Genomic DNA, 12,344 nt, shown 5'->3' with positions numbered 1-12,344 from the left:
GATTTCTAGATCCTTGTTCTTAATACATTTCATTTTTATTTTCACCCTCCCAGTCTGTCTTCACCCAACCTGAAAACATTCCTTACAATCCCTTGATAAGAGCACCCTAATAGCACATATCTGATTTACAGCTATAGACAGCTGTCTATTCCACTGAAGGCCACACTGGCTTTATAAGGCTGAACAAGTTGTTCTAGTTTCATTATTTGGTACTCAATATATAATTACATTGTTTATATCCTGGAAACAATGGAACTCAAAAAAACAAACAAACAAAAAAACAAACCCCCAAGATATGGTTGGTCTTATTTTTAACAGAAAACAGTACTCTTTCATAATTCATAATATTCAAGCTCTAATGGGCTAATGAATTATTTGGAAGCAATGAGAGCTCTTCATGGAATACGCCTGCTTTCCGAGAGTCCGTGTTTATTTGACTTCATTTGCCGAAGTAAGTATTGTTCTACCAATAGTGGCTACCGTAGGGAGGACCAGCAGAGGCGTTTACGTTCCCATTAGACAACCTGCAGGTGATGATAAACAACACGCCAAGGTCTCTGGCAGGAACCCAGTAAGTGCAGTCAACATAAAAACGCCATCTGGGGCTTCCCTGGTGGCGCAGTGGTTGAGAGTCTGCCTGCCGATGCAGGGGACACGGGTTCGTGTCCCGGTCTGGGAAGATCCCATATGCCGCGGAGTGGCTGGGCCCATGAGCCATGGCCGCTGAGCCTGTGCGTCTGGAGCCTGTGCTCCTCAACGGGAGAGGCCACAGCAGTGAGAGGCCCGCGTACCGCAAAAAAAAAAAAAAAAAAAAAACGCCATCTGCTCCCCGGTTTCAAACCGTAAATAATTGTTCCATAGCAACGAAGGCCTTCAGGGCTAAGTCTTTTGACTAAGCTTTTGGAGAGGGAGGCCAACAGGATTCCTAAAGCTCCCAATGGGCAGAGGAAGCCCCACAGGAGCAAGGCTCCCCAGTTGCCCCCCGGGGCCCGTCCTCACCCGCAGTCACCTCTCCTTCCAACCCTTGTGACCAAGCGGCACCACTCATGGAGCTGGAAACCTACTTCCTTTGCTTGCCTATGCTCTCCTCTGCATAGGAGTTGTAATGAGCCGTGAAACAATCAAAAAGGCTTCGTGGAGAAGCCGAGCAGGCGAGTGTAGACCCTGCACCACTGGGAGTTTTCTTGACCCGGACACATCCTCCTCTCATCTAGCGTGCACATCTGACACACATGCAGCCTTCAAATCAAGTCAGACATTTAATTTTAGCCTGTAGAAAATGTATTTAAATACTTTAAAAGGCATGATTTGGAAGTTACCTCTAAGTAACCTGAAACCCAGTATGTTATACAGGTTACTCACAGGCAGCAAACATCAAACCACCCCTGTCTCTGAAAGCACTGACAGGGAACATCTCTAAACTACTAACTTTTTTTTGGGTAAAATATCTGGACTTGAAGTAATTTGAAGCTATGCTAGCAGAATGATTTAAAGATAGTTCTCTGTGTTACAATTCCTTACCTATGAACTTTGGTAGGAGAATACAGAATTTCAGGATTAGATTCTAATTAGTTAACATATATTTATACCTGTTATGTATATGAAAACGCTTCAAGCCTGTATAATTGCCAGACAACAGTAATGCCCTTTGAGATGTGAGTGAGTGATGGCGTCTCCTTGTAAGGACCGCCCATTACTGATGGGCACACATTCAATTTCCCCGAACTCCAAACTTGAAGGTGGCCCTCAATGAGGTTAATTTAAGTATCTAACAATAGCAATTAAACGTTTAGACTGAGTCACACGTCTCCTGAACTGAGTTTCTATATAATAATAGCAGCTGAACATGACAGCACTATTTCCAGTGCTCTGTATTAACTCATTTAACCCTTGCACACCCTGAAAGGTTGGTACTGCTGGTGTCCCTAAGTTACAGATGAAGAAGCTGAAGCGCAGAGAGGTTACACAGCTCAGCCCAGATCACACAGTCAGTAAGTGGCAGGGCCAGGGTTCAAGTCCAGGTCGCCCAGCTTCCCAGCTGGTGCCCACCTCGTGATATCCCAAGTTTACTTGGTGCCTGTGAAGCAGGCCTCCCTGTGCTGATCAGGTTCTGGGAGGAACCGCACAGAGTGAGTCAATTCAAGTTAAACTTGTTTTCGGCCTCTGCAGGCGGCTTGAACCTGAACCACGGCCTCTCCATGGTCAGCTTCACGCTGGAGTTAGGCAACTTGTCCCCGTCGGATGGGGAGCGCTGAAGGACGGGACCTAGGCTTTATCGCGGGACACCCCTCTGAAAGCAGCAGTGTTTTACATTCATAAAAATGCACACACAAAGAGCATTTATTTAATAGTCTATCCTGCCAACTGGAGACTCCAGAAGCTGGTATCCTGAAAACAAAAGAAGCTGCTGAAGGCGCAGCTGTGAAATATTCCAACTGTTGGAATAAGACTGAACAGCTTAACATAGACCTTTGGGATTCTGCAGATTTCTCCAATTTCACATTCTAGATAAATACAACGTTCCCACCTCTAATTTTAACTCCGGGGTGCGGATTTTATTATCAAACATTTCAATATTAGCAAACATCATCCACTAAAGAGGGTTACCCTGATTTTTTTCCAAAGGACGTCCTTGACTCCAGCCAAAGCTTTTAAAAACAATGAAGTATACTGATTTGTGTTTGTTCCTAACGCAAATAAACTCGTGAGTCCATAGTGATCACTGCTTTTCACAAAGACACTTTAAAGGTGATTTCTACCAGGTTACCTTGAGCTGGAAGTAAAATGCAAGTCATCACTGTCGTCGCTATACTTTTTTCTTGGTTTCGCTGGGATTGGCGTTTCCTGTTCAATGGTCTGCAAATCTGAGGTCACTGAATGTGAAATACCACTTGAGAAAATAGAGAATAAGATGTAAAAGAATAATATTAGTTCACGAGGACACTTGTGTGTTCACCAAAGAACGAATCTTTTTTTTTGGCCTCGCCGCGCAGCTTGCGGGATCTTAGTTCCCTGACCGGGGATCGAACCGTGGGCCCCCAGCAGCGGAAGTGTGGAGTCTTAACCTCTGGACCGCCAGGGAATTCCCACGAATGTTTTAATTTACACTCTCAATAAAAATATACTTATTAGTGGGGTTAAAAACATGAGCAATAAAAAAATATTGTTTTGGTGTAAGCATTGAAAAATACTGGACTTTAGTGAGGCCTGTAACTAATTATACAAAATACAGTCACATATATCAGTTATGTTTATGGCATCCACTAAATGACAAGTCAGACCTATTTCCTTTTACCTAAGAATCAAATTTGGAATTTTTCATGCTATAGTGAACACCGCTGTCCCCCGGCTTCTGAGGGGGATTGCTTCCAGGACCCCAGCAGATAAAAAAACCCCACAGTATTCCTTTGTACTTTAAATCATCTCTAGATTACTAATAACACCTAAGACAATGTAAATGCTACGTAAATAATTGCAAATACAATGTAAATACTATGTAAATAGTTGCCCTTAAGAGTGGTATATGCAGTAAATTCAAGTTTTGCTTTTTAGAACTTTCTGGAATCCCCCCCCCCGCCCCCACCCCCGAAACATTTTCAATCCCCAGTTGGTTGAATCCGCAAATGCAGAACCTGTGGGTACAGAGGGCTGCAGGCGGACTGTATTAGAGAAAAGCAAAACAACTGAAGAAAGTGAGTAATGGGAAAACATTTCTGAAGTTGAAATTAACAAGGAAAATCCGTTCATGATTAGCAAACTAGTTTAAATTCTGAAATCCAAGAAAGCAGAGTCTTACATACCTTCTGCAGTTTCCAAATCCCATGCCAAGTCTCTCTGATTCCACCTTCTTTTTGCCACTCGTGTTCATCTTTTCATCTTTCTTCATTTGAATATTAAGATCCTTATAGGCTAACCGTAATGATGACACACTGCCAGAAAAACCAAATGCTCCTTAATTTAGCTTTAATTCTTGTTCTTGAGTTAAAATACGAAGAACATTAAACATATCACTCTACTTTTAGCTTCGTGCTGCTTTCCATAAATTAACGATTATGAAGGCAAGCTGGCCTTTTTTTGGGGTAAAGGTCTTTTTTGAGTAGATGCTCAAGAAACTCTGAATGAGTTTACAGATACTTTTTGGTTGCTGCTGGACTTACATTACTGTTCTAGTTTATATCACTTATTATCATGTCATAACATGATGTATACTGAAATTATTTCTCTGAAGGATAATAAAAAGCAGAATTTCTTACTTGGACCAATATTTTACTATACTTCAACATTACATATCAAAAGTACGAGGTTAGTCTCGTTGGTCTGCTCTGGTTTAAGATAAAAAATATATACAAATTTGACTTAACAAATAAATAAATTAAGAAGGGATTACTTCACTGCAAAAGGGTTCTTCAGTTTACAAGAAAATTTCCTGTAAGATCTCTTTATGTAATCAGGCTCTGAGAGCATTTAAAATGGAGTTATCTCCAGTAATACCACTTCTGGGCATATATTTGGAGAAAACCATAATTTGAAAAGATACATGCACCCCAACGTTCATTGCAGCACTATTTACAATAGCCAGGACATGGAAGCAACCTAAATGTCCATCAACAGAGGAATAGATAGAGAAGATGTATATATATACAATGGAATATTATTCAGCCATAAAAAAGAACAAAATAATGCCATTTGCAGCAACATGGATGGACCTAGAGATTGTCATACTGAGTGAAGTAAGTCAGACAGAGAAAGACAAATATATGATATAGCTTATACGTGGAATCTAAAAAAAGGGTATAAATGAACTTATCTACAAAACAGAAACAGAGTAACAAATGTAGAAAACAAACTTACGGTTACCAGGGTGTAAGGAGCAGGGAGGGATAAATTGGGAGACTGGGACTGACGTATACACACTACTATATATAAAATAGATAACGAATAAGGACCTACTGTAGAGCACAGGGAACTCTACTCAATACTCTGTAATGGCCTATATGGGAAAAGAATCTAAAGAAGAGTGGATAGATGTATACGTATAACTGATTCACTTTGCTGTACACTTGAAACTAACACAACATTGTAAACCAGCTACACTCCGATAAAAACTAAAAAGAAAAAAGAAAAAAAAAATTGGAGCTGTCATTCCTCAGCCAATAGTTTCCTCTGCACCACCAGTCAGATACTCATCACCTATCTCTCAAATATTTGTGACAAATAATGCACCCAGGTGAGAAATGACGAATAAAACACTGTCCCTTACTCTCAGATTTCCAAAAATGCTATAAATACTTAATTTTTCATAAAGAAAACCAGGCCTATATTAACAATTACAAGAGTAAATTATCATATTAGTAAAATAGCAACAAAATTTCAGGGCCTTGAAAAATGATATACCTACCTACCTTATCAGGATTTCTAAGCTATCATCCATTTAAAAAAATTGTGTAAAACGTCACGAATTCCTCATAAGAAAGGCACTGTATAAATTCCATAATAATATGAATACATTTCTCTGTAGTAAAAGGGAATGACGACAGAATTTCTTACTAGGAAAAAATCATCTTGCTTTTGCTGTGAGTCAAGCAGGATTTCTGTTTTGTTTTCATCTGGCAGGTGGTTTTCTTTACTATTATTCCTACAGATCAGGTAATGGTAACATACTCACTTTATTACTTGGAAAATATAATATACTCTTTCAAGTATAAATTTTGGAGGAAAACAATAGATCTGTTTAAAATCAGTAGAACTGTGATTTTCCTTCTTGGGGTACTTGACGTACGATTGGGTCTATCCTCCATTAAAAGTGTGCACTTTTAACAGCCGGACCCTGGAAGCACTAATGGAATAAGGAAGCCAGGACTCCAAGCTTCTCAGACCCGCAGAAGCCCTTCCGGTACCAGCTCGGCTTAGGGGAGGGCTGGCCAGACACTCAGGTCAGCAAGAGAGCAGCTCCAGCGGCACCACTGTATCTTCTTACTCTTTCTACCAACTGTGCACACAGACGCCTCCGAGGATGGGCCCAGAGACTGCCAGGCGAGGCTCAGGCTACTGCCTGCCTGGATAGTTTAGTTTCGCAGTCCGACAACACAAGAAACGATACCGCTCGTGAGAGCTGATTGAACTGAAATAACTTTATTTACAGCCGTTAAAAAAATGAACTTGCAGGGCTTCCCTGGTGGCGCAGTGGTTGAGAGTCCGCCTGCCGATGCAGGGGACACGGGTTCGTGCCCAGGTCCGGGAAGATCCCACATGCCGTGGAGCGCTGCGCCCGTGAGCTGTGGCCACTGAGCCTGCGTGTCCGGAGCCTGTGCTCCGCATCGGGAGAGGCCACAGCGGTGAGAGGCCCACGTACCGCAAAAAAAAAAAAAAAAAAAAAAAAAGAACTTGCAGAAGACTAACATAAAGCTTGGGCACTTCCTCATAGCTGGCACAGCGCTAGTTTGGTGAAGCTGAGCTGTGATGTGTCTGAGCGGCAGGACGGTGATTAGGGCATGGTGGTGCAGTTGTTCTGAACAAGGCCATGAAAGGGGTCAAACTAGGTTCCCAAGTCCAGTTCATAAATACCCCATGATCTGCATCTTTGCTTTTATGCTGTACTGAATGGTCCTAATGAAAGAGACACGGGGCTTCCCTGGTGGCGCAGTGGTTGAGAGTCTGCCTGCCGATGCAGGGAACACGGGTTCGTGCCCCGGTCCGGGAAGATCCCACATGCCGCGGAGCGGCTGGGCCCGTGAGCCATGGCCGCTGAGCCTGCGCGTCCGGAGCCTGTGCTCCACAAAGGGAGAGGCCACAACAGTGAGAGGCCCGGGTGCCATAAAAAAAACAAACAAACAAACAAAAAACAAAACGAAAGAGACACGTTAAGGCTGGTGTTGTTTCTATTTAGTAACACGCTAGTTTCCGTCCAACTGACCTACAGGAAGGGAGCTGCTGCTTCCTGTATTCCATGTCTCCTGTTCTGATCAGGTGGGGATTTCACACGTTCTCTGGGAAAACCTCACGCACAAGCAATCTGGACAGAGCCTGCTTCCAAACATACCCATATTTTTTTTAAACTATTTTCTTAAATTTATTTTATTTATTTATTTTTGGCTGCGTTGGGTCTTCGTTGCTGTGCGTGGGCTTTCTCTAGTTGTGGTAAGCGGGGGCTACTCTTCGTTGTGGTGTGCGGGCTTCTTATTGCGGTGGCTTCTCTTGTTGCGGAGCACGGGCTCTAGGCGCATGGGCTTCAGTAGTTGTGTCTCGCGGGCTCTAGAGCGCAGGCCCAGTAGTTGTGGCGCAGGGGCTTAGTTGCTCCGCGGCATGTGGGATCTTCCCGGACCAGGGCTTGAACCCGTGTCCACTGCACTGGCAGGTGAACTCCTAACCACTTCGCCACCAGGGAAGTCCCAAACATACTCAGATTGAACCTTCCCCCTTGCCCAGTGTCAAAAAGCCTAGCTAAGTCAGAGACATCAAAGTGAAGTCTGTGACAACTCAGAGTAAACCTCACAAAGAGCATTTCAAGTCACATTTTACCCAAATACAGTTTAGTGCTGCCCCCTAGGTTCTGTGAGTTAAAGGACAGTGAGGAATAAGTAGCAATTTCCAATTATCTGGCTTATGGTATGAAGGTCCTCTTAGCGCACTGTGAGCATCAATAGCAAGAAATGACACTGGTTGAGCACTTACTACGCGCCAGGCGCTGCCTGATGCACTTCAATGAGAATTAACTAAAGGAATCCGCAAAACAAGCTCATAAAGTATTGTCTTCATTAGGCAGCCCGTAGTAATTAACTCAAGCTAAAACAGATGCATGTGAAAATAAGAGAAAAGACCATATAAATAAAATAAACACGCATACAAAACAGGAGTCCAAGTCGCCTTTCCTCTCTTCTCTCCTTACCATCCTCTATGCCCACTCACGGGCACTTTCCAGATGGTCACGTGTCTCTTCTGTTCTCAACACAAACGAAAACCTCTCAGGAACCTTAAGTATCTACCTAAAACAAGTCTCCAGTCTGGCCTCCTGGCCTCCAGTTTTTTCCCGTTCCTTCTGTCCTGGATAACGCCACCAAACGCGCTTTCCAAAACACACCCCTTCTTCACAGCACTCCCCTCAGATGTGGTGTAAAACTGCCCGCCTGACTTCAGGGCAATCCCCAGCCATCATTCCAATGTCCCCAATCCAGGAAGGACCCCAGTGCCACCGTCTGGATTCCCTCTTCTTCATCCTCTTAGGCTCTTCCTTCTCCCCCGGCCCCGTGCCAAGTCTGACTCTGAGACTCCTTCAAGATCCAGCCTCAAAAGCTCTGCAGATGCCACCATACCCACAACCTTCCATCATACAATTAGAACTTAGTCACCAAGTTCCACGGGGCTTCACCTTATAAACACATTTTTTTCATTACAGAGATATAATTCACATACCATAAAATCCACCTTTCTAAAGTACACAATTCATATTGTTGAGCATATTCACAAGGCTGCCACCGTCAGCGCTATCTAATTCCAGAACATTTTCATCACCCCCAAAAGAAACCCCGCCCATTAGCAGTCACACCGCGTTCTCTCCCCTGCCCCCAGCCCCTGGCAACCACTAGTCTGCCTTCTGTCTCTGGATTTGCCTAATTTGGACATTCCATTTCTAAGGGATCATACAATATGCGGTCTTCTGTGGCCAGTTTCTTTGTTAGCATAAAAATTTTTAAGATTTATCCATGCTGCAGCACGTGTCAGTACTTTATTCCTTTTTATGGCCGAATATTTTATTGTATGGACATACACATTTTGTTTATCCATTCACTACTTGATGGACATTTGGGTTAGTTCTACTTTTTGGCTATAGGGATTAATGCTGCTATGAACACATGTACAAGTTCTGGTGTGGCTACACGGGCATATTTTAATTTCTCTGAGAAAATACTGAGGAGCGGATTGCTGGGTCATGTGGTAACTGCCACCAGCAAAGCACGAGGGCTCCAGTTTCTCTGCATTCTCGCCGACACTTGCTGTCTGTCTTCTTGATTACAGCTACCTTGAGTGAAGTGGCATCTCCCTGTGGCTCTGGCTTGCATTTCCCTGATGACGGACGATGCTGAGCGTCCTTCCTGCGTAAGTACCTCCTGAGCGCTTCTGTCTCTCCCTTCCCGCGACCCCATCCCAATCCTGTCTGCACAGCTTCAACCGGAAATGGCGACTGCCTCCTTCTCCCCTGGTCTCTCCCCTTCTAATCTACACGTCCATGCAGTTTTCGTTATCATAAAACTGAATTTTGCATTATCCTCCTCACACACATATGTAAGAATAAATGGCATTTGGAAAGCATATCTCAGAAACATGTTACTATGACCCAATCAAACTTACATCGATTCTTCCTTAGGTGCCGCCCTGGCCAGAAGGTCTTCCTGTTCCTTCATTTTATCTACGGCTTGGGCTTGTTTTTCAATTTCATTAAAGCACGTATTCGTCAGTTTCTGGGCTCCCAAACTTCCTTTTTTGGCCCCAAGCTAGAAGATACAGTATAAGATTACATTCTACCCAAACTGTTTGAAAACGTTTGCAACAAAAGCTAACATTTATCGAGGGTTACTTGGTCCTCACGACTCTATGAGGCCGGCACTGTCTCCATCCCCGGGTGATGGATGAGGACCTGAAGCTCCTGCCAGTTAAGTGACTCAACCAAGATCCCACAGCCGGCAAGTGATGAGGTCGGGACTCAAAGCCCGCACCTGCCTCCAGAGCAGGGGCTCTGCAAGGAATCACGGCATCGCAACATTCAACCAATGACAACCCGCCCAGCCTCACCAGACAGCACTGCTTTTAGAACCGTAACCATGACAGAAACTCCCAGGGAGCCTCTGTTGATTTTTTTCAGAATTTTGTCATTGACAGAGAAATGTTAAACACTCATTGCAGAAAATCTTCACTAAGTATAACATCCCCTCATTGAACAAAATAAGCTTTTTTATCAAAGCCACATTCATTATGATATGGCTCAAAATAAAAGGAAAATGACAAAGGTGGCTTTTCTGAGTGCATGAGCCATTTTAGAGCTGAACTACCAGATATTTTATACATAATACTCACTCCTCTTTTAGCGTGATTTGGTTTCTTTTTTATGATAGAGGAAACCTCTGTCAAAAAATAAAAAGTAGAAAGTCAGACCAATGGAAATATATAATTTCAGTGTATTTTTTAAAATTCTAAGATACTATATTTTATTATTTAAGCGACTATAACATTTTCCACGTTAGTTTGTCATCCAGAAGTATACAAGTGTGCTTTACATGAACAGAGCTTTATCAAAACAGAGTCCTCAGTATTTCCACGTAGTATCCAAACTCAGAGATTACATATGTTTTGGGGACACCACACTGAAGAGAAGTAAAGAGACTGAGTTTGCCCCATTCACGTTTTTCTTCAGGAGCATTTCATATTACATTAGAACAAACCCTCCTATTAATCTCTACTCTTCAAAACATTTCAAAATTGTTTTAAAGCAGAAAGTTAGCCAGGCATTATGCATGCAACTAAAGCAGTGAAGCACTTTCTACTCTGATTTACGTTATCATATCAACCAATAAGAAATATAAAACACTCTATTATTTTGGTAGCACTACATTCTAAATTGCAGAAAAATATATGATGCTTTTAGATAACGTTTCTTAAAAATTGTTTTCTGGGTAAATTTTAATCATAGATTACATATTCTGTGTTTAGAACTATGTAAAAGAGACCCAGTAAGAATAAAAACTATTTTCTTACAAAGTGAGAATGTGCTTTAACAGGAAAAAGATAGCATAAAACCACAAACAACAAAGATTGAAACTTTTAGTCCTAATGAGGGAATAAACTCACTACATTTCAAGTATAAAAAAGCCATCCATGGAAATTCTCCTTTTCATCACTTTCTTTTAGATTTGTACTGCGGTAGTCACATAGTCTGCCCCCAGTCTCCTACACGTCTATTATAAATACATGACGAAAACATCTGGAACATTTCTAATAGTTTAGTTATTTTTCACCAGAGCAGCTGCTTTCCAATTAATAATACAGTGTAATATGCACTAATTTCAGATTGTATTTCCCCGATAATGAGAAATTAGAAATTAGGTTCACCTACAATAAAATCAGAAAGACAAGAAAATGCTAAGAGTTCTTGAGTAGCTAGGAATGACTTGGCTGCTCTGACCTCTGCTTATGCTGGGACACAAACCAGCAAATCAAAAGCGTCCAGAGCAACCTTCGCCGGGTACAGAGGCTGCTGCATTTCACAGTCTTCAAGCCGGCCGGAACAGAACAGCATTTTTGCTTAAATAAATCTCATTACATTTGAAGTTCTAGGCAGAATGTAAAGGCAGGATTCATTACTTTCTTAGTCAATCTCACTCTCTAAATCCCAATATAGGGTAACACATACCACCTAGAGCAGCCTTTGTTGGTGCATTAAGACCTTCCACACTTGGTCCTTGTTCTGGTCCACCTGAAAGTTGAAAATATTGATATTAACGCAGAATATAGATTCATCAAATGTGCTTTTGAATATATAATATACTCAACTTGCTCAGTACTACGAATCTTATCCAATTCTGTCAATGACTGTCTTTTCTTTTTAGCTCCATATTCAATTTTATCATTTTAAGAATTTTAATTTAAAAGTCCATTAAAACAGAAGTATATTTTGTATCCAGTTGCTTTGTAGAATAAAAATGTTATTGGTCTCCCTAATTAATATCACTTGGAATTCTACCTTATGGTCCAGTGTTTTATTTTACTTTATTTATTTATTTATTTATTTGGTTGTGATGGGTCTTACTTGTGGCATGTAGGCTCCTTAGGTGTGGCATGAGACCTCTTAGTTGAGGCATGCATGTGGGATCTACTTCCCTGACCAGGGATGGAACCCGGGCCCTCTGCATTGGGAGCACGGAGTCTTAGCCACTGTGTCACCAGGGAAGTCCCGTGGACTGGTGTTTTAAAGTAAACTCTTCTGAGGGACTTCCTTGGTGGTCCAGTAGTTAAGAATCCGCCTCCGGTTTGCAGGGCAGAAATAGAGACACAGATGTAGAGAACAAACGTATGGACACCAAGGGGGGAAAGTGGCGGGCCAGGGGGTGGTGGTGGTGGTGGGATGAACTGGGAGATTGGGATTGACATGTATACACTAATATGTATAAAATGGATGACTAACAAGAACCTGCTGTATAAAAAAATAAATAAAATTCAAAAACAACAAAAAAGAAAAAGAATCCGCCTGCCAATGCAGGGGACACGGGTTCGAGCCTGGTCTGGGAAGATCCCACGTGCCACGGAGCAACTAAGCCCATGCACCTGCGCTCTAGAGCCCGCGAGCCACAACTACT

At 42.4% G+C, this 12,344-nt stretch overlaps 1 protein-coding gene across 5 annotated transcripts in view; it reads right to left on the bottom strand.

Moving 5' to 3' along the window:
- ARFGAP3 (ADP ribosylation factor GTPase activating protein 3) overlaps positions 1 to 12,344 on the bottom strand; it is a 54,134-nt gene that overhangs the window by 19,230 nt on the left and 22,560 nt on the right. For 3 of the 5 annotated variants that reach the window (XM_032645257.1, XM_032645261.1, XM_032645259.1), the window contains exons 7-11: positions 11,402 to 11,464; positions 10,069 to 10,115; positions 9,346 to 9,488; positions 3,801 to 3,929; positions 2,768 to 2,890 (exon numbers count right to left, since the gene is read on the bottom strand). In XM_032645257.1, coding sequence (XP_032501148.1) covers positions 2,768 to 2,890; positions 3,801 to 3,929; positions 9,346 to 9,488; positions 10,069 to 10,115; positions 11,402 to 11,464 — 505 coding nt within the window. The remainder of the gene's footprint in view (positions 1 to 2,767; positions 2,891 to 3,800; positions 3,930 to 9,345; positions 9,489 to 10,068; positions 10,116 to 11,401; positions 11,465 to 12,344) is intronic. The other 2 variants (XM_032645258.1, XM_032645260.1) reach the window with 1 other exon arrangement.

This window comes from Phocoena sinus, chromosome 10, assembly GCF_008692025.1.
Source record: "Phocoena sinus isolate mPhoSin1 chromosome 10, mPhoSin1.pri, whole genome shotgun sequence".
Lineage (NCBI taxonomy): Eukaryota > Metazoa > Chordata > Mammalia > Artiodactyla > Phocoenidae > Phocoena > Phocoena sinus.
Note: the sequence above shows the minus strand (reverse complement) of the source record. Positions and strands in the feature narration are given on the sequence as shown.